At 39.5% G+C, this 23,305-nt stretch overlaps 1 protein-coding gene across 3 annotated transcripts; it reads right to left on the bottom strand.

Annotated features, from left to right (window-relative positions):
* Window positions 1-179: 179 nt before the first annotated feature.
* TIAL1 (TIA1 cytotoxic granule associated RNA binding protein like 1) lies at window positions 180-21,388 on the bottom strand. 3 transcript variants are annotated; one of them, XM_086617011.1, is made up of 12 exons: window positions 21,185-21,388; window positions 14,133-14,229; window positions 10,672-10,821; window positions 10,311-10,365; window positions 9,911-9,998; window positions 7,932-8,007; window positions 4,342-4,450; window positions 3,937-4,032; window positions 3,761-3,845; window positions 3,343-3,466; window positions 2,718-2,857; window positions 180-1,793 (listed from the first exon to the last, which is right to left on the bottom strand). In XM_086617011.1, the coding sequence occupies exons 1-12, from the start codon at window positions 21,211-21,213 to the stop codon at window positions 1,676-1,678; spliced, it is 1,167 nt and encodes a 388-aa protein (XP_086473137.1). In that variant the 5' UTR covers window positions 21,214-21,388; the 3' UTR covers window positions 180-1,675. The 3 variants fall into 3 exon arrangements, with proteins under 3 accessions (XP_086473137.1, XP_086473139.1, XP_086473138.1); XM_086617013.1 differs by having other exon boundaries at window positions 3,337-3,466; window positions 10,672-10,770; XM_086617012.1 differs by having other exon boundaries at window positions 10,672-10,770; window positions 21,185-21,387.
* Window positions 21,389-23,305: the final 1,917 nt, after the last annotated feature.

Genomic DNA, 23,305 nt, shown 5'->3' with positions numbered 1-23,305 from the left:
AAAATTAAACACTCTGTTTCCTTTAAAATGCAAGTTTGCATCACTGAACTATCACTGCAAAAACTACTTTTTTTTTTCTTTTTAAACTGTGCCTGCCTCAGTGTACGTCAGGATACAGCTGAAACATTTGCACCCTCTAGCTGTCACAGGTAAAACACAGTACTTATATCTAACTTACATTCATTTTCAACTTCATATTTATTGAGGCAGTTTATATCAATGTATCCATAAAATAATTCAGAAATAACCCAAGTATATCATTTAAACATCTTCATGATTTATCCATTTACACACTCAGTACACAAACAACCCAGCCTCTGTACAGGTTCATCACATGCAAACCACCCATAAAGACAAAAACTTTAATTAAAAATAAGTCACAACTCAGTGTACTGTTTCAACTGCATCTCCATTTACCAAATGGCACATTGAGTATTCTCTAAAATAAGATGTTTTTAACAATCTTGTTAAAAAATTCTTGGGCAAAATATTTCTAGACTTAAAAAACATCAAGATTTTTCAAAACACTTAAGATACTATACAACTTATAATAACCTTGAAATAGGTTTACAAGGTTGTTAACCAAGGTATTTACATACCAAATAATGTAAAGCAAAAAATTCGTATTTCTAATGACAAAAAGGTGATGCATTAAAGATTTATGAAATTAAAATTAAGGCTCTTTGTTATAGTTCTTTATGTAACTTTACATAATAGCCAACTTTGGAAATGTCAGTCTTGCACATTCTTGTCAATCTACTGCATTTAAAGCAGTAGAGTATATTAAGTATTACTTTGAATAATTACATTGCTACTTCTATGTTCGAGCATGCTTTTGAAACACTGTCATTATGAAATATTTACAATGTGTAGCCTTCAAACTTGATGTAAAAGCACAAGTATGACTGTCTGATTTGAATACAAACAACATACTTGCAAAAACGTTTTTACTTCTCAAAATTAAATGTAAATTACTACAGTCTTAATAAGCAAACCAGCTCCTGAAAAGTTTTGATGTGTGCCTGAATGTGGACAGTAAAAGTTATGTGAAATTACTCAGACAGTACTGTTTTTCATTTCAGACTGAACCACTCTTTGTATCAGACTGTTTTCTTTAAGCATGTAGAAAAATTAAATATTTTTTAAAAAAATTATTCCAAGACCTACATATACGTTCTGAGCTATGCCCATAGGTTTCTTGAAAAATCAATACTGTCTAGCAGGTTGTAATGACTGGTCCACAGTTCACTTCAGGATGTGTGTTCAACTAAAAGCAACTTGCTGTTTCTCAACGTCACACCTCTTAAAAAGCACTGTGATATAAAACACTGAAGACAGAACAAAAAAAATGGAATGGTAACCTAAAGATCAAATTCATTAGCCGTTTCTCCTACTATATCAAAATTTGTAGTCAGAATTGTCTTTATTGACTTTATTTTTAATTTTTGTACACAAAGAAAAACATGTTCATATCCATCATGAACAAAAACTTAAAAAGGCAGAACTAGAAGACATTTGTGTCCTTCACCAAAGCAAAGCTGTGCTAAAGGTTCCAAACATTTCCATTTTTAAAATAAATATTTTCTTTTTTTTCATTGTCTACATTCCAGTCTTCAGAATGTCACTGGAAACTGCAGCCTATCATGAAATACACACTTTTAAACAGAGTCCCAGCTCACTGTGTTTGGTAGCTTGCCATACCATATCCAGCTTGGTTAGGTATTACAGGAGCACCTTGTCCCTGGGCAGGTTGAGCACCAAATCCACCCATCCAGGCAGCAGATGGAGATTGGCTTAAAAAGAAACAAGACGGTTAAAAAAAAGGAAAGGAGAAAAAAAAAAAAAATCATGCAAGCTACTCAATTTATTTACAAGACAACAGACTAAAAAAACCCACCAAAAATAAAAACATACTTCCTACACTATTATTCATACCAAAATAGAAAAATTTCTTCCTCTCTTTAATGAGTAATTCAGCTTAAGCACCACAACATGTGATTCTTGAAAATATGATAATCTTTTTTTTCCCCCTCTTTGTTCTTAAAAAGCCCCACAAACATTGAGTACTAGTTGCATAGGACAATCACCTCCAAAGGCATGTACATATGGTGGCTGCAAGTCAACATCAGTGATGCGGAAATGTAAAACATTCCCAACGCCTAACTGGCATGAATACCAGTGGTAGGTTTATCAGGGCTCGACATGTTTAACTGGCAAGAGATAATGAAGAACTACGTAAATAAAGAAGTTATTTTAAAAGTATGTTAAACAAAAAGTTGTTGTGAAGACTTCAAAAGATCGAGCATTAAAAGCCCACCCAAGTTAAAACGTCAGTATGTAGCTTCTTCTCTCCAGGGTTATGAACCCTTCAGGCAAGTGCCTGAGCTCCCCGGCTCAGACTCACCAGTATTCACCACCTCAAGTCAGAATCCAGAAAATGTTTAGATATCAGACAAGACCACCATCTTAAACCCTACCACAGAAGAAGTCTTTGTGCCTTGAGTCTGAAAATACCCATACACATAAAATGTGTGATCGAGTACAAGTCAGAGCGACTCACTCCATTGTTTGGTCCATGGTAGTCATTAAACATGAGCTTTAAGCACGTAGGAGTCCACCTAAGGCTTGAAACCTTGTGCAATCCTTGACACAAATGAGCCTGAAACTCAGATATAACATTCTTGGAATATTCTAAAAAATTAAACATAATTACTTACTCTACTCCAAAACCCTGTTGATTCCATGCTTGGCCATACATTCCATACGATGGTACTTGCCACCCATTAGCCATATATTGCCCGTACTGTTGTGGATTTCCATATACTTGGCTCCATTGCCCCCACTGACTGTAATCCACCTAAGGAGAGAATAATTCACAGTGCTTCAGGTTCTAGAGATGGATTACGTTCCTCTTGAGCTGCTGTAGGCAAAACTTTTGGCTCTATCAGTCACAGGGCTAAAACGAGCAATAGTAAGATCAGAAAAATAAATACGAAATCACTGTGACTTAATTAGATCCTTGTACTGAAAAACATATTTGTGTGTGTTTGAAACACCAAAGAATATTTGGTTGGATAGTTACCTAGTCTGCAGTTAGTGAACTAGCAAGAATAGGAATTACCTCAAAGTTTCTCCCTATCGTGAATCATTTCCAGAAGACAGTAACAGATACTCCGCCAAAATCACTAGCCCAATGTGATGAACAACTGGAACATCACTGAGACAGAACATGGAATTTCCTAAGAACACTACCATAAAATTTAGCTATTGTAACTGGGAAGGCATTACAGGTAGATACACAATTGCTTTTGCGATACAACGAAAAGGTTAAAGCGCAGTTACCTGTTGGAAGTTTTTAGTCATATCAGGGGATTCTTTACCCCAGTAACATTTAACAACGTGTCCTTCAATTGTGGTTCCATTAACTGAAACAATAGCATGTGCTGCACTTTCATGGGTTGAAAATCTAAAGAATGTAAAAACAAACTAGTGTTAATGCTTTATAGTACTTTCACCTGATTGTTAAAAAACAGTGACTCCATACATACAGGAAATCCAGAGAAAAAGACCTGCTTTCACAGACACTCATCTTCTCAGGTAAAAAGATTGATGGCCACTTTTAAAAGTCCCAAATTTTTCTATGAACATATGGTGACAGCTTTCAATGTATCAGCAGAAGTTCAATCAAGTGAAATTACAGAAAGATGAAACATTACTACATTAACAAAATCACAGATTTTACTTTTTCCTCTGTCCATACCTGACAAATGAGTAACCTTTTTCTGGAAATACCCTTATTTCCATAATCTGTCCAAATGGTGAAAAAGTCTGTCTCATAAGTTGATCTACGACATATAATGTTTTTGAATTAGTAACCATCTTTGTGTCCAAAAAGCTTCAATAACAAATAAAAAAAAACACTAAAACACATCATACCTGTTAGCCCAGAGGCAATTCCTCCACAGTACACAGTACAATTTTTTGGACTTGACTGATTTACTACATCTTCAAATCTCAATTGTTTTGTATTATCTACAAAGAGAGAAGGCTGGTTTTGAGCAGCAGGCTAACAGGAACCACAGAGTCCCAGATACTTACCTCCTATGCAAGCATGAGTTATACATTTAACAAACACATGAAATATTTTATGACAGACCACTATGTTTATATAATATTAAAAAAATAATAAAAATATATATATACACACACACTTTAAGATCTGGAAGTCAAGCTAGATATGTAATTAAGTGACATGATTTCGGCAACATTACGTTTTATTCCTCCACTGAACAGTGACATGCAAGAGGGCAAACACAACATAGCATCACATGAAGGTCTTACTTTCTTGTGTACTTTTGGGTGCTGGTGGTTTCCGTGTTGCCCAGTTAGTTCTGATCTGACGGCCTCCCAACCACTGACCTCCCATGTGCACAATAGCATTTTCTGCATCCTGAAGGGATTAAAATAAAGATTATAACGCATCCAAAAAAGACGCATGTACAAGTCTACTTCTAAGACTTGGTTGTCAGTTAATTCTGTTGACAAAACCAGTAACGGTACTAAAAAGTATATGAAATTCTTAATGACCACAGCAAACAGCAAAAAATGAGGTAACATGAAGCCAATCGGCTACAGAGAAGGCCCTGAAGTGATGTGATAAAATCTTCATCCCACCTCCATTTTCTACACCCAGGTTAGAAGGCAACTACAATCATACATACACTACTTACACACAACATGCATCTGTGTTAGAATATTTAAAGGCTGCCCAAAAAAGTACAAAGGTCATACAGATGCCAGAAGCAATGACTGAAATAAAACATCTAAATTTTTCATTCTATATATGTAAAAAAATAAAATTATTTTGCCAATTGACTATTAGAAGCACTATTAAATATACTTTCATGAATTGTAACAGATGCAAAGTCAGGAAACACTTTTTAATCATCGATATCCCTCACCGAAAAATTTCTCAGATGTCACCCAAGTAACGTTTATACCGTGCAGTATGTGTTTGCACAAGACATTGTGAATGTAGCTTTCCATAATCTTAATACACACTCAACATAACAGGTCGAGTTTAGGTAGAAAAATCATTAAGTTCTGGGAAGGCTGAACGGTAGTTATCAAGAAACTGTAATGCTGAGATACAAGTAGACTGAGTACATAAATTCGCTTTTATTTATTATTGCCACGCTCTCCTGTTCCAAACTCCCTTCTGCCCTCTGGTGGCATCCAATTCATATCTGAGCAAAGACTGCTTCCTAAGTTTTCTAATTATTAAAATCATTGTATGAACACACACACAGAGACCATGGCCCACGTGGCTTAACTTATCTGGAGCATGAATTCACAGACAATATTTAAGTTCACACTGGAAGCAGAAACATCTAGTAAGCAAGGAGTACGTTTGCTAACACTGGCAAGAAGCAATTTTTCCCCTAACTTCTTTGAAAGAAGAGACGCACAGCAAATAGTACGTATGTTTGAAACACTCTTCCAAGGGCACAGAGCTTACGAAAGAAAACACCAAGCACAAGGGACAGAGAGAACATACGGACAAGCTAATGGTGAGCAACTAGCATTGTCCTGCCTCACTGCAGGCTTCCAGCTCTAACAGGCTTGTCTCGAACTCAAATCACTTCGAACCTCAACAGAAGCTCAACATGACCCAGCAACACATGCTAGTAGCCCAGAAAGCCAACCGTATCCCGGCTGCATCCAAAGTGTGGCCAGCACATCAAGGGACACAATTCTCCCTGTCTGCTCTGCTCTTTCGAAACCCCACCTGGAATACTGCGTTCAGCTCTGAGGACCCAATGTAAGAAGGACATGGCCCTGCTGCAGGGAGTCCAGAGGAGGGTCATGAAGATGACCAGAGGGCTGGAACACCTCTGCTATGAAGACAGGCTGAGAGAGTTGGGGTTGTTCAGTCTGGAGAAGAGAAGGCTCCAGGAAGACCTTTGAGCAGCCTTCCAGTGCCTAAAGGGGACCTACAAGAAAGCTGGAGAGGAACTTTTTGCAAGGCCATGTAGTGACAGGACAAGGGGCAATGGCTTTAAACTGAAAGAGAGAAGATTTAGATCAGATATAAGGAAGAAATTCTTCACTCTGAGGGTGGTGAGGCAGTGGAACAGGGTTGCCCATAGAAGTTGTGGATGCCCCATCCCTGGAAGTCCTCAAGGCCAGGCTGGATAAGGCTTTGAGTAACCTGGTGTAGTGGAAGGTGTCCCTGCCCATGGCAGGTGGGTTGGAACTAGATGATCTTTAAGGTACCTTCCATCCCAAACCAGTCTATGATTCTATATCCCGCTTCCCTGAACCTAGCAGAATTACAATAAATTCCATAAAACAGGCCTTAAACTTAAAACCAGCTCACGATGGTCACGCCATAACCCTACAGCTGCTGCTGCTGTTTGAATGAACATCAATCAGACATAGATTTGAGAAGTACTTTTTAGTATTACATTCAGAATTCATCTATTGATTTTGCAGAATGAATACAGATTTTAAATTGGGAGATTTTATGGCTCAGTCTTAAAAGAATCCAGTAGTTTGCATTCCATGTGACTGTTACATTTCCCCTACTGTCACAGAAACCAACCATAACCATAGGGTAAGGGAAGAGGGGTACAAGGAAATAAGACATCTACTCCTCTTGTCTATTTCAGCTGCAACACAAAATAAAGGAAGTGTAAGTGGAAAAACGCACTCAGTCAAGGCATTCAACTGTAATATCTTATGGCATCTGCAAATCTGAAGAAAATAAATTCCAATTTTTTTTCCGATTAAGATTCCGCTTCAGATAACTGCTACAGACGTACAGAGTCTTAACATGTAGTCTTAACATGCCTAAAATCCTTAACTGTGTTTTTTCCTATGCAAAACATTTAAGGAAAAGGGTTTACACAGTTTCCCCATGTTGTCCTAAACACGCCTCTAAACACACACTCAATTCTCCAAAAATTTTCAAAAGTTTCTTACAGTGTCAAACATTTAGCTTCCAAATTACCACGAATTATTTGCTGAGTCAACTGTACTGCTATAAATGGTAGGGCAGTGCCCTGTTTTTATCAGTATCACACTGATTAAATTCTACAAATAACACCTGTATCAGAAAGGGATACTAGTCGCTTGTCAGAAGCAATTTTTCCTAAGCATACATAGCATCGTCCATTACGCAACACCACCCAACAGGAACCAAGAAAAACCTTCAGTTTTACAATATGCATAAGCAAAATGCTTTACAAGGACAGAATCAACTCTTCGCTGCAAATTAATTCCTCAACACAAAGAATCACCTTAGATTTCAAAAATGTTGTCACAACTCACGCAAAGGACCAACCAAGAACTTGCCTGAGATGCAGAGCTAGCAAACCAGTCCAGCCACGCTTCAGTGTATGACACGCTTGGCTGCATGAGGTCCCCAGAAAAACTGAGCTTTGGCATGAACCTAAACCTGGCAAAGGCTGAACCCTGCTGCGTAGCGTGGCACCACACTCCTCAAGGCCGAGGGCCTCAGGACGTGGTTTTGCAGGGGCTCCTACCACCACACAGGACCACCCTGGACCTGGCGTGCCGCAGCCAAGAGGCCCAAAGAGCTATTGATCAGAGCAGGCACCCAGCTCACTGTAGGAGAGATGGTTCCACAAACCATGCTCAACTACCCTAACACTCCCAAAGAAGCTTTCTGTGTTCAAGAATCCTCTTCCATAACATTCTCGAATCTTTTTTCACAATGTTCTCGTAGCATCACTGTCATCTGAGTTTTTTCAACCCTTAATCACAAATAACAAAAGTTTTGGTTGAAGTAAATTTGTCAAGTTTATTTCACTTGGGAAAGTCTGATGCGCAGCGAATATATAAACAAAGAGGTAAAACTAGAAGTGGAAAATGAGCAATTACTTTAAACCTACATTGTAATTACTCACCAGTTTGTTATAAAAAGATACAAAACCATAGCCTTTTGACTTTCCAGTTGCCATATCTTTAACTACCCGTGCATCCCTGTGAAAAGAAGCACAGCTATATGAGGGTAATATTAATAACCTGCAAAATAAAAACTAAAAGGAACCACACACACTGTATTGTGAGCATAATTTTTTCTTATAAATTCAGTTAGCCCTAAAACTACAGTCATTCCTGAACTCTCCCTATTGCTTCTTTACCTGTTAGAAAAAAGCAGTAGGACAAAAAAAAATAACATGTAATAAACATGCAACCTATCCACATAACCTATACTGGCTAAAACTAGAATGTTCAAATTTGAAGTATAAGAGAAACAAAGTTTCCTTTTCTAATATTCTATTGGCTAGGGTCCTCTAAGGTTTACTGTTCTATAAATTACTGTAACAATTCTATCTAATTTACCATGCATTTTCTAAATAGTTAAATGTCTTCTGCCTAGTGATACAAAATATATGAAATATTAAAAAATCGAAAAAGAGGAAAAAATAGGAATTAAAAGGCATACATGGCCTGTTAACAGATTTCTTTATTTTTCTTGGTCAATTCTCTACCATCATTTTGGAGTTTGGGCAGCTGTAAATTTTGAAAAATTGACATTTTCAGAAATTTAAGAAAGGAGAATAAAACTAACAACAATGCTAAGCACACCAGTACGAAAACAACAAATTTACACAGAAATTTTAGTGAGTAAGTTAAAATGATTGGAAATATAGAACTGCACTGAATATAGAATGTTAAAATGTAAATACTAAAATATGTATATATAAATAATGTATAATAAGAATAAATAGAAATGAGAAAAAATCTACAACTGAGTTCCAGTGTGCACAGTTCCTTGCAGTTAGCCTTCAAGATCCTGTCCATTCTTATGAGCAATTCTGCAAAATAACCAGAATGCTATTACTTTTAATTGTGACTTGGACTTTAGAAAAACTGCAGGTCTCAGGTATAAATATAGATTGAGAAACAGAAACCTGAATCATTCTTTTTAAATCGATTTTTAAACAGTACTACTTACCACATTAAGAGACAAAAAAGCAAAGTAAACAAAATAGCAGAGGTAAGAAATAAGATTTATGATTCATTTCAAAATATGCGTACAGAACAAGAGAAAAATTAGAATTTTTTTCTTAGAAATATATTCCTGTGAAGTAGCACAAAAACATTCACGTGCAAATTTAAAAGATTTTTATAAAGATAAACCGATAGATGATTAACAGGCTTTTTTGTAGCAGTACTCTTAAGAACATACATACTTTAGCACTCACAAGGATTCTTGTAATGTTAAATAAGTTCAATAAAAACACCAGGTGACTTGGTATCACCTGAATCATGAGAAGTTGAAAGAAGCATTCTCTTAACTGGCAGATGTGCACATATTGCAAATCCACCGTTCTTTCATTTAAATATTAGAATCTTAATTCATCCCCTGTTATCATCTAAAAAAGCAGATTTCATTCTCACAAACATTAGTTTTGCTCAAAACGTTCACAAGTTATTCAACTAGTTGTTTTATAAAACGATATTCCAATTGCCCAGTTTTCTGTACTGCCTATAAAACGCAGCATGGATGCACACAAAATACACTGATGATGCAGCATATAGCGCTTGTCAAGTCACTATTCTGTACACATTCTGAACAACAGAAAGTCACACTTAGAAACAGAAATTAAAATTTAATAAAAAGTTGAAGGACATTAGCATATAAATTAGGTTAAAAGCACACTGCTTTCAGCAAAACCTGAGCACGATTACATTATTATATTTACAATCAAGATAGTTACTGAGACAAAACAATAACCCCTCCTTACTGCCCACCCAACATAAGGAAATCAATATCAGAAACATTATCCAAAAAGACAAGAAACAACATTTCAACTCAAACAAGTTTTCACTGTCATATTTTCTAACCAATACTGGAAATGTTTATTATGATACTTACGATATTTTACCAAAAGGAGCAAATGCTGACTTGATGTCTTCTGTTGTTATTTCTGGACTTAAATCCCCAACGAACACATGGAAGTGATCTGAAAATAAATAATTTACTAATCAAATATTTAACTGCTATCTAAAATTTCAACTCCTGAGAAAGTGATGCTCTGCATACAGCACTGGGAACCAGGAACGCCCAGGACTCCATTTGACGAGCAGCAGCAATTTAATCTGTCCACTCCAGTTTCCCCAGTTGTAAAGCAGAAACAGAAGAATTAGTTTGCAAAATTCTATTAAACACAAGACGAGAAGGAGAAAAGTTATGTTTAAATGCATTTATGACAAATTATTACCACGTTGTGAAGTATTTGTGTGTAGAAGTGATACTGTGGCATTACTTTACTTACTGGATGTATCTTTTTTCTGGCTACTTGGTGTTGTGGCCCAGTTTACTTTGACCTCCTGAAAATAAGTATAAGATTTAGAATAAATTCACAAAATTCTTACGTTTTTTAAGTTCATTCAAGGGTGGGTTACAACTGTCAATGTTTACAAACCATCACTCAATATAAAACAGTAGCACTTAGAACATCACAAATTATATGCTTCCTAAACAAGACTTACTTTTTTAAACCAGTATTTTTAAAATACTAACAATATTTAACCTCGGTAAACATCTCCAACAAAACAGATGCCCCACAGTGTTATCAATACTTTTTACACAAACCTATATTCTTTAAATCTACGATTACGATGTAAGCAACTTACCTTTCCCAAAATTTTTCTCCCATTCATAGCAGCTAATGCAGCAGCTGCATCTCTGTGTTCATAAAATTCCACAAAGCAATAAGGGTCATTGCTTGTATGCTGCAAAACAGAAAATCCAACAGAAGAGTTGACCCTTCTGCTATCGGGTTGCTGAGAAGAAAATCCAGGAAAATATATTACTTATAGCTAGAAACTTTAAGAATGATTTGCATTAGATTTATGAAATAGCCTTTGACATTACACTTAAATGCAAGAATTATTCAGATGGACTTTTTATAAAAGGTCTAGCAATTCTGAAGTACAGTTTACATTGTATGAGGGCTCAGTACTTCAAGTTTACTAAACCAAAAATAATTCAACTACCAGAAGTGATCTGCAGACTGGATGGAAGGGGTGAAAAAAGGGGAAAAATGGAAAGAAGAATGAAAATGGTCTTCTGCCTCATATATATATATATACACACACACACTCAAAGTTTGAAAGGTTTGTTTCCCGGATACATTTTCACCTATTTTCTCCCTCCTTCTACTTAAGCAGCTTTCCTTTTAATTGCTCAAAAGTCACTAGCAGACAGCAACACAGAAGTTGCGTATTCTCAGTCTCAAGTGAAAAACGTTATTTCCAGCACCTGGGAAATATCGATTTACAAGGATACAAAATAGTTTCAGGGAAAAAGATACTAATCAATTGATTGTTAAATCTTGGGTATAACTGGTTTTTATAGGATGGCCTATCGAATCACCTTTAAAAATGCTAGCACACAAAGCTCACAGAAGTATTGAATGTACCAGAGTATTATTTGCAAAGAACCTAAAAGTTTCCACAAAAGTTGATCAAGTAGATCTGATGATTAGAATGTTCAAGTTAACATTGGATTTAATCTTAAAAGACGTAATGAGTACAAAAACTAGAGCCCTACACCAAATTATCTGCATTGACTATTCTGCATGTATGTGGATCAAAAGATGATAAACACTAATACTAAACTAAAATTATTTTTTGTATGGCCAGGGAAGGATCTAACACGTAAAGAACCTGCTTTGGCATCAGTGTTCTTGCTTATCAACGTCCCCCAGTGTCAGACAGAGCATAACTAAAACAAGTTAAAACTGGGCCTTTACCAGTTTACTATTTAACTTCTGAAAATTCATACAGGCTTATGTGACAAAGAAATTCTAATTCTGTCCCATAAAACTGGACTGTACATCTTCATAGTTCTGTCTACACATGAACAAGGGAAGCTATTAAGATCTAACAGCTGAACTGACTACAAGGCCTTTATATACCCAAAATGATCAAGTAGTCTGAAGTCAGAACCCTCTAAAACACTGTCAGCATTAGGTGTCTCGTAACTGATGTAAAATGAACAGACAACAGAAAAATATACCTGATATTATAAAAAAAAGCTTAAGTCTCAACAGCCACGAAGTGCTGCAAAAGCATGTTCACCTCAGATGCCCCAAAATGACGAGCCACAATTCACCCCTCTTCCCATACTACTTTCCTGCTGCAATGAAAACAAGATTTGGGAAACCCATTTAAGGCCTTAACAGATTTATCGCACTTCGTGCTTCAGTTGAAGTGCAATTTTACTTGTAGATTGTGGGAAGGTCATCTTTTGCACTAAGAACTTGTCTGAACATGTGAAGAGCCTCTTCTGCAGATGCCCAGATCTTTAGGTGTTCAAGATACCTGTAAACGCTAGTCACACCATCCCTTTGGGTCATATATCCCCAAAATAAACACCTGAAACCTCTGAACACTTGACATGTTCATTTCACATATTCTACAAATGAAAAAGTGAACAAACAGTTGATACAACTGACTGAAGACAGGTGAGGGAAATCACAAAAGGAAAACATCTGGGTGTAAACTTGACTGGTGGTGGTAGTAGCAATGGTAAGAACCACTCAAATGTAACTCGGTGCCTGTGAAGTTCACAACACGTTGATCAGAAGGATGGACAGGTACTTGGACAGTTAAAAGCACTGCAGCTGCAGGCCAGTTCCAGTCTAGAATCCAACCTGCACTTGCTGACTGCTCGGTGACAGGTGCTAAGGTCAGCCGAGTGCGTTCACCTCCCTACGACTGAATATAGCTGCAAGTAGCTTTTTGTTTATCTACTTAGTTCATAAAGATGTCTCCCTCGTTATTTCTAGGGTTGTGCAAAATCTTACAACCACAAAGCCTAAAGGTAAAGTAAGCGTTGGAATTTCTCATCTGGTTCTCAAGAAATCAAACTGATGCTAACCTCTCTTGACCAGCTGAAGGCTGGAGCAGCAGTGCCTTATTTCCAAAGAGCGTACAACAATTAAAACTGTTTCTTCTGAGAAAAGTTAACAACTGTGCTCTGTTATCCTTCTGTTTAGTTATCTTTCTTCAATAGACTTACAGAAAACATGGCAGAGCTCTTATCATCACTGAAGAGTTTTAATAAAGTGCCACTGGGAAATTATTAGTTAAGACACAGATGCGAGTGATCAAACAAGCGTCAGGTAGATAATATCCAGCTAAAAATCAAAAAAAAGCAGTGTGCCACGCGGAAAGGAAAAGGAGACCACAGAGGTACTAGTATTGATCCTAAAGAAGTCTGGTCACAAGACTTGCCTTTTAATACTTTCATTAACGATCTTGACAAAAAAATAATGTGACTGTACTCAGGAAACCTGTAATTACAAGTTAGTATGAACCACAGGTAGTAGTAAAAAGGAGAAAGAGCACACAGAACAACAGAGTTGAAGAATCAAAGATTAAATCAAGCAAAAATTCTGATTAGTCCTTGCCAGCCAGAAATTCATCAGTTATAAATGCAGCAGGAAGGAAAAATATTAGGGAGTGAGAAGCTGCCTAGGATGTGCCAACCCTAAACGTACCAGAGTATTTACAATGGAGAGAAGAAAATATTAATACTTACCAACAGTTTACACAAAAGACCTTATCTGGAATACTAGGGAAATTCTGTCACTTTGTTTCAAGAAAAAATTCAGATAGGTGCAGACAAGAGCTATTTGCACTAGCACAGAAGAGGCTCAGGAAGAACAAAACTTATTTTGAAGGAATTTTTACTTTTCATCCATAGTGGAGACACAGGGAAAAGAGTTACTGAGGCTCATGCTCAAATAAAGTGAAAAACATACAAAATAGCCATGAATAACACTTGAAACAGTAAGATTTCTGATCATCAGAACAACATGGTTCTGAAAAGAAGGGGTAACAAACCTTCAAATAAAGTAAGATCTCATCATCAGCTGGTAAAGGTATGTCAGGGCTACAGGCAAAAGTACAGGTCTGTACACAACAACAGGTCTCTCCCGCAAAAAGTTACCACAAAAGCCAAACATAATCGAGCTAAAAAACCACTACTAGTAATGTCAAAAGTAGCCCCCAACGCTATTTATTTTGCACAATTTTATCCTAAGTTACATGATATTTGCTACCCCCCTGGATATGGAAGGCCTTACCTCTGTTATCATTTTACAGCTTTTGCATGGTCCAATCTGGCTGAATAACTGAAGTATAAGAACTTCAGTCACATCTCTGGAGAGGTTTCCTACATAGCTACACAAGGAAATAAAAAAAACAACATTTTAAACTAGAAATTTTCACCTGCTCAAATGTAATTATGATTTTTAAATATTAAATGACTATGAAAAGTCTCCCTTTAAATATCCCAGGTATTTTTAAGACAGTATTTACAACTTCTTTCCTTACATAGTTTTAACACAACATTCGTGTCACTTCTAAATTATGAACTTTGCCACACAACTGAGAACATGAAGCTTGATACAGACATAATACCAGACACCGGTATCTAGTGTCAATCATTTCTTTGGCAGAGAAATGTGAAAAGCAGGAAGAACACTGCTCAATAATGTTGGGTAGAACAAGCGATCAACTGGGCAAAGATGTTCGAAGCTTCACTTTCCACTGATCAAGACTACTTCTGAGTCTGAGTACAAATCCACACCTAACTCCTGTTAGTTCAGCAGCTATCACTCATAAATTGTGTCGCCTTGCAAGCAACCAACTCAAATTCTTCAGTTTTCCTGAACATTTGGAAACCCAGCCAACTCACCAATAGGCAATCGATGTAGCATTATGCCACAGGAATGCTCCACACAGCACCTATCTCAACAGCTACCACGTGCAAAAACTCCCCAAAATTTTGGCAGTGCTATTTTAACATCATCCACACTTCCTGATGTTTTTAGTTGTAAAACCTTAGAAATAATTCCAAGTTCCAAAATACCTATGAAGTTTAGAGTCCTAGATTTACTCAGATAGCTGGAAATCCAATAGCAGAGTTTTAGAATTACTTCTAGATACTCTGCTACATTTTACAGTGACAAAAAAAGTAAAACTAGGTCGTAGAGATAGCTGAGAAAGAGTCATGCATGCAAAATTGAACTCTTAAAAAGAAAAAAGTGTCTACTTTGTAATCAAATTGTAAACAAAGTGATCAGTTAAGAGAAAGGCTTGTCACAGCAACACAACTCAGAAGTCATCAGCGCAGGGACATTCATCATCTTTACAAGGAAGCCTGTCAAGACAAAGTATTCAAATGAACCAACATGAGCAGAACTTTTGTGATTTAGCTGTTGAAACAATACACATCTTATTCATTTTACTCAGATTGATCTATTATAGAACGTCATAACAGAGTAAACTAAAATCAGTCTGAGCTGTTAATACACTGCAGAGAACATAAATGTGACCCTCCATTTCTTAGTCTATGCACAAGCCAAATTCTTTTTAGTACAGCAATTTAAGTGCACGCTTTTGCTTAACAGGCACCCCTTCCAAAATTTTGAAAAGCAATTTCTCTGCTTGAGAACTAGACTTTCATCTAGCTTCAGTAAAAATTAAAATGCAATATTATTAGTTTTCACTTGAAAATCACAATCATATGAACAGAATTTTATGTTGTTATTCTTTCAACATATGACAGTTCTGCACTTTCTCAGTCAGGACTTAAAATGCTACACAAGATCCAGAGTGAGTTTTTTATTTATCACATCACCTGAATATAGAAACACCCACTAAAAGCTTTCATGTAGTCATTACTTTCTCACCAAATATGTGCGAATTTACAGAAGTTGTTAATAGAAGCTACGTTTACAGCTTGTATTGTTACGAAGCATTTCTGTAAAGAAGTTAAAAACTGCAACATCCTGTAAGACCCGTTACAGGACAAACTGTCCATCTCACCGACTTTTTAATTCTCTATTCTGAAAACTCAGCAGTTAAACATTTATCCATATCTTCTTTCTGAAACCTTAACTAAATTTTTGTTAATCATTCACCAAGATTAAATTGTAGATCACTAATAGTTTTAAATGGAAATATTAACCTCTGCAGATACTACTAAAATCAGATGGAAAATGGAATTACAGGCAGGAATTCCCACAAAGTGTCAGTACTGCTGTGAACTGAATACTAGTACTTGTTTCCTTTGTATGCTGTACAACAGTATTAGCTAACACCATGACTTAACAGCATACTGACATAAGCACCTGCACGGTACCACCGACACGAAATTAAATACAGTGAAGTCCTACTAACATTATTTCTACTGCAAAATCAAATACAGTAAGGAACACAATTAATGCTACAGGAAACCAAAATCTCAGCCTCTTCTGCATAATATTAATACGGATTTTGGAAATGCAAGAACTCTGAAAAGCAATCTGAAGAATTCCTCTTGGTCTGACAAAAAAGCCAGGAAAAGTCATTCCTTCGAAATCTATTCAATTAAGGTAAGATGAATTACCCTGACTGCTAGAAGAGATACGAGGTGGTTTGCCAATACCACCACTGTCTTTATCAAGATAGCTGTGAGTGAGAATGTTGCATCATCAACTGTAGCTATGAAACAGGATGCCTCTTCATAAAAATCAACAGTGTAATCCTGGACCACCTGATTGCCAGATTCCAATGGATGTCAAGTCCTAATGGCCCATTAATTCCCTAAATGTGTACGATAAATACTGCCCGGGTGTTTAATGCTACCCTAGGCAGAAGGCATTAATACCTTTCACAAGCTGCTAACGCTCCGAAAGCTGAACAATACACATGCTGAGAATACTTCACAATAAAAGGTCCATGTGACAAAGACAACATCCAGAGACCCAAATCTCTTGAACTGCACGTAAAACATGGGAATACAAACCTCTACAAATCCGAAACAACACACTAAAAAATAAGACTCGATAGTTACTTTCATGTCTTTTAGGTAGGTTGCAGTAACATTACCTCCTTCAGTACAGGTAAAGACGACTTAAAAAAAACATACCAGCAAACATCTTGAGTATACAACGTTTGAATACTGTATAACTAAGGAAAGAAATGTACTGAATATACATTAGGAAAAGAAACCTTACCCTTCTGGAAACACAAAACTTTCCTCAGCAGATGTTAATCACCTGCCACACATCACTAGCCTACTGGTGCACCCAGTTCTCCTCTTTCTAGCTCAATTTATACACAAAGTAACATAACATAGAATATTCTATTCTACTTTATGAAATCAAAATAAGCAAAAACACCTAAAGAAAACATACAGCCTTTAACATGCCATTGCATGGTACTTCAATCTTTTTGTTTTGTTACATTCTAGAGGACATATTTATTCAAACTCTTTAAAAATAATAAAACCCAACAGAGAAGAAGCACTTACTATACTTTTATAGGCTGTTGTCTTGGTTAATGTGACAGGGCAGCAAAAGTTGTGGCTTTCTGCATACAGGCAATACTGTTTGTTCCCATCTGCAAGTTTGGAGCACTTAAATACCAATTAATAAGCACATACAGAAAAAAAAAGCCCAAACTGTATATCTATGTATCTCCTGATATAAACTTAAATGTGTTACACTTTTGAATGCTGCTGCTAACACAATGAATAGGAAACTGTATTTGAAATTCAGAGATCCTGTAAAATTATCTAAAGAATAAAAGAAGCATATATCGGCAAGTAATGAGTTTTACAATTAAACTCGGTGGCTTGAAGAGAAAAATCCTGTTTGTGAAGGTGAACAGCTCTTCATTGTATCCTAGACAGGTAAGGAAAAAAGGGACATTCACAGCCACTACTTTTAAGCCCACAAAACTCCCCTACATACTACTTGGAAGAAAGACAGTAAATATATTTTCACACTCACACAGACGATATGCAAGAAATAGCAGATTCCACATTTAAATAAAGTAGGATAAGCAATAAGGTAACAGATGTGGTGAAAAGTCCATAGAAATTCCAGTAGCCTCTCTGGCTAGTACTAGTGAGCTACTGGAAATAAAACAATACCAAGAAAAATCCGCTCTGTAGACCCCACTAGCAGACAGCATTCCTCTACAAGAGGACTGAACTGAAAGGAAGTATGAGAGAAGTGAATCCAGCTCCTGGTTCACTGATGAAGTCCTACTTCTGCACGCCATCCAAATTCCACGACACTAGAACATCCCGTGGCAAGGCTAAGGATATAACGACATGCAGGTATTCAGTGACTGCTCATTAAGTTTTTTCTAAAGCCATTCATAAGAACATACAAATTTGGAACTTTTCTTCCCGTTATCAGTGACAGCCAATAACATCAGCAACACACTGGGTTTCTGATAGCTTAGTTTCCACTTTAAAGTAGAAAAAGCACTTTGATACAGCCTGCGACGGAAGGAGATCTGACAGGACACACAGGAAAGTTTTCAAGTGTTCTATTAAAAAAAAAATACTTGAGAAGGCCACAGCTCATTTTGGGACCAGCTTAAAAAATTACATGTTGCAAATTTTCTATATCAGATTTGAACTGAGGGTGTGACAAATCCTACAGAAAGGCTGCCCTTTCTCAAGATATCTTAAAATTGTTTAGAGAAGTAAGGAAAACTTTTTGGCTGAAATTGAATGTTACATTTCATATTTCTATGAAGGTCTACTAGTTATGAAATGTGAGAAATAAAAACGCAAATGGTGTCTATTTTCTATATTAAGCCTCAGAAAATATTTTGAATTCTTAGAGGTTCATGACAGACCTAACACGACTGAAAACAACGTAACAGCCCTGTAAGTACTGCAAATGGAAACAATTATTATTCCCGAGATATTTAAGGTGGGCATAAATGTTAGGTGAACAGTGGTTAGGCGGATTTTTCTTTTTATAATTAAAAAAAATATGCATCTAAGTGGTAAAAAAGAAAACTCCTTCCTAACCCAGAGGCTCAGTTTTTCTCTCCTGAAGGAATAAATGAAATACCAGAGACTTTCACACGGTATCACTTAACTGTCAACCAAATGCTTATGCAGGTGGTCAAATCGCTACTGAAACAATTTGTTGTTCACTTACTTTCTTCCTGTAAAAACAAACAAAAAAGCAAGGAGTTCAGCTAACAATATTATTAGCTGTTCTTGGGGTTCAGTGAGTTTTATTTATATTGGAGATCATAATTGCTCTACATGAAAAGTATTACCCAGGATAATAATCCCTAAAATACAACTTGCAATTCTAAATTGAAACATATTTCAGATAAAAGTAGGGATAAGAGGACAATGTAAAAAGTGCTACAGGAGAATTTGTGTTCTACGAAAAAAGCCCTCAAATAATTACAGGAAAGTGAATCTACATGACTGTGGTTACTGCAAAACTACTAGGAAATGAATGTATATGCTGTTTATTAGTTTGACAAATTAAACAGTCACATGTGTGCAATGAAACATCTTGGGCAGCTGTAGAGGTGCTATTTCAGACATCTTAGTACAAATGTAATTTTTTCCTTGTCAGCGACCACAATCTAACTCAGGTCATCAATGGATGCGTTAGTAAGAAGAACCCACTCACAATGTGGTACCAAAACTTGTCACAGTAAAAGAATATCTTAAAACTTACGTGTTGATATGAAAGAACAAATTAAAACTTAGTAGAGATACAGCATATTTTAAAAAAAAAGGAGCTAATAAAGAAGAGAGGAACCTTGAAAATAAAAATGAGTAAAATGCTGTGTACCTTTGCCCTTTTCCCTCCTCTCATTTTAACGCAACACACTCTGAAAACTACATCCACTATCAGGGCCAAGCAAACTCAGACCATTTGGACAGTCAACACAAAAAGCATTTAAGATATGCTTATTTAAACTATGCATCTCAGGCAGCAAGGACTGAGTACTTAAATTACACTATAAACAAGTTAAAAGAACTTCTGCAGACACAGAAACGAGAAAAACACAAATTGCCTTGAAAAGCCTTAAATGCCAAGTCATCATTTTGGTAGTGGAAACAAACTAAAGCAATACAGAGATATTTTACTCTGTTTCAGTGGCTTCTTTAAAGTGGCCTCCAATCCAAATTATCTTTGGAAGACTTTCTGAAGGCTACCGTCCCAAAAACTAAACAGACGAAGATTTCATTTGCGCTGCCTTGAGCTGTGTCTCTGATACGGGCAGCCTGAATGTTTTACTATTGAGACTGCCCTTCTTGCATGCACAGCCTGCACACTGTGCTGCTCATACAGCACGTAACATCCTTTGGCAACTGGAAATCTACGAACTAGCTACAATAACCAACAACAGAATAATCCTAAGCATACATACTAGTCCCCCTCATATAAGTCAATGGGACGGAGAAAACCCATCAAAACCATACCTGCAGAGTTAAAAAGAGCTCAACAGCAACCAAAAAAACTCAAATGCATATTTTTAAACAGAAAACAGATGACAGCCACCAACTGATTAAACACGGCCAACATATAGTTATTCCTTTTGCCAGGGCCCAGGAGACTGTTATTGAACGACGTTGTAAAATACTGGAGGGAAAAAGCCAATTTTTCCCAGCCTGCCCGATACAGAGTCTCGTTTCACGGCGCTCCCCATCCCACCCACCGCAGGGAGAACACAAAGAACTTTCCTAACGTCGGCACTGCTGCGAAGGGGGGACCCGAGGACGGGCGACCCGACCCGCTCCTCCCTGCACCGACCCCGGGAGAGGCTTGTGCCCGCAGGCCGGGCAACGGGGCTCCCCCCGCCTAGCCCCGCCAGGCGCTGGACACAGACCCAGTTAAACCCCGAGTCCCCTCGCCAGCACCGCGGCGGCAGCCCCGGTTTCCCTCGTTTTCCCCCTCCCCGCCCGCCCTGCTGGCAGCTGCGCTCTCCCGTGCCGCCCGGTCCCCGCTCCTCCGCCGACACCCGCTCCCCCTCCCCACGGCCAGCTCCGGACCCCGCTCCCCACCCTCCCTCACACGCTCTCTCCTCAAGCGCGCTCCGCTCCCGCCCGCCGCCTCCCTCCGCTCCCCCGGCCCCGCTGCGCCCGCCACCTCGCCCCGGCCCCGCTCTGCCCCCTCCCCACGAACCCACCCGCCGGGCCCGCGCCTCCCCGCCCCCACCGCGGCCCGGCCACGCACGCCTCCCGGTGCGCAGCCCCCTTCCCGCCTCGCCCCGCCACCGGCCCGGCCCTCTCCGCCCCGGGCCCGCTGGCTCACTCCCCATCCCCGGAGCCCCCCCCGGCCTCACGGTTCCCCGCGGTCCCCTCCCCACTCACAGGGTCCTGGGCTGCCCGTCGTCTTCCATAATGGTGGGCGAGCGCCGCTCTCAGCTGCACCCAGGGGCAGCGCCGGAGGGGGGCTCCGCCGCGCAGGGAGGCGAAGGGAAGGTGAGGGTGAGGGCCCCGGCTCCCCCCGCTCCGTCTCGCCCCCTCGCCAGGTCCCGACACCGCAGCCCGAACAGGAGAGGAAAGAAGCACCACAAAATGGCCGCCGCCACCAGACACTCAGGAAGCCGCGCTTTGCGCAGCCGCGCCCCGCCTGCCCGCTCCCTCTCGGACCGGATTCTCCTTCCCGGTCCCCGCCACCGCGCCGCGAAGCGCGCTGGGGATCGTAGGCACTGACGGGGAGAGCGCCGCGGGACGGCGAGCGGGGCCCACCGGCCTTCTGGGAGTTGTAGTCCTCCGGCCGCGCACAGCGCGGGAGCGAGCCCGGGAAGAAACTACCGCTCCCGGCATGCCCGGCGGGAGCGGGGCGGCGGGCGGTCAGGCCGCGCGGCGCGGATTGGCCGCGAGCGGCCCGGGAAGATTCGCTCGTCCGCGCCGGCGCCGGGGCCGAGCGGGACAGAGTTCGGCCCCGGCACCGGGCGCGGCCTTCGGGAACGCCTTGGGAGTCGTCTGGGGAAAGCCCGTGTCGGACCAGAGCTCCCCGGGGGTTTCTGTCCGGTGGGGGACAGGCTCAGAGGCATGGGGGTAGTATGTGGATAAATGGCGAATAAAGCGACGCGCTGCATCTCAGGGGGCTCGTCCTGTGAATGTTGGTCGTGTTGCCGTGTGCTCGGCGGAGGGGAGCGCGATTGGGGCTGTGATGTGCTGCGGCGTGTCGCATCCGCAAGCGAAGAGCGTGATTTTACATACTGCCCGCACAGGGTACCGGTAACACCGCCGGGCTGTCCGCAGGTGCCGCGGTGTGTACGTACGGCGTCAGCGGCAAAGATTGCTACGAGGTGTGTCACGCTCCGGGGGCTCATCAGGGGCAGCGAGGATGGAGCAAGAGGCCTGTCGGTCCCATTTTGTTCCATGTACACCGTAACGAGGCGTTTCGTAGGAAGCGTCCTGTAGGGCACAGGTATTTGGGACCATGAAACCAATCTCTATCATAGGCACAGGAGAAAGTGCCGTTAATTGGCACTTAGAACCCCAAACAGATGGCATCACAAAGCAGAACTCAGGACCAACGACAGCAGAGCGGTGACGATGTCTCTAGTTTCAAAGGAAGAAGCCTTGTGCATCATCATCACTCGTCAGCAATTTCAGCAGAGGCATCGAGCAATGGTTTCTGGAAACTCTTCTGGAAGTGCTCTCCATTTGACATCAAACACAAAAATCCTTGCTAACGTTAAACTGTTCTCTCTAGAAAAAAAATAAGGCTTAATAGAAGAATTTTTATGGTAGCGTTTCTTTAGCTAGTGAGATGTTAAATTAGGAATTGTCAATGAGGATATGGATCAGAATAGCTCTGCATAGGCAGGGTACGAGTATCCTCACGCGCAGTTACTGCAGAATAATCACAGCACTCTTACTCTGGAAGGAATTCAATTTGTATGCATACTGAATATTCAAGTACTCTTAAATACTCTCCCTCTTCCAAAATAGTAACATCATGGAGAAAACTGCCTATATACTTAGCAAAATAGATATTTTCATGCCTGCTGCTCATACAGTAATGTTTTCCCATCTTTAACTTAAACATGCAAGACTGTTGCCAGGCATGTATTTCTGGAAGAAGCTATTCTAGCTCATAGATGCGGATATAAGTGGCTTAAGTAACTTTTTAAAATGTATTAAAACCACAGAAGGTTGAATACATAAGGAATTGCTGGAATACTCTAATCGAGGGGTTTGAATAGCCAAAGATCTGCATATAAATAATCTGCATATCCAGCAGGGATCAAACACTTCTTTCGTCAGATACTGGTAACGGCGGTGGAAGGAGGCACAAACAACAGGGAGACGAGGTGGTGGGTACATGTGGCAGGGGGCAAACGCCAGCTGCATATGGCTTTGAAGCAGCCTGCATGCTGCCCTGTGTATGCCCGAGTCTGAGACCTGACATAAACCACTTATTCCTATAGCACGGACAAACTGACTCCTGATGCAAACCATCTGTGTGGCATTCGG

This window comes from Tauraco erythrolophus, chromosome 9 (genome assembly GCF_009769465.1).
Source record: "Tauraco erythrolophus isolate bTauEry1 chromosome 9, bTauEry1.pri, whole genome shotgun sequence".
In the NCBI taxonomy this organism is placed as follows: Eukaryota; Metazoa; Chordata; class Aves; order Musophagiformes; family Musophagidae; genus Tauraco; species Tauraco erythrolophus.
This window is presented reverse-complemented; position numbering and strand designations above follow the sequence as displayed.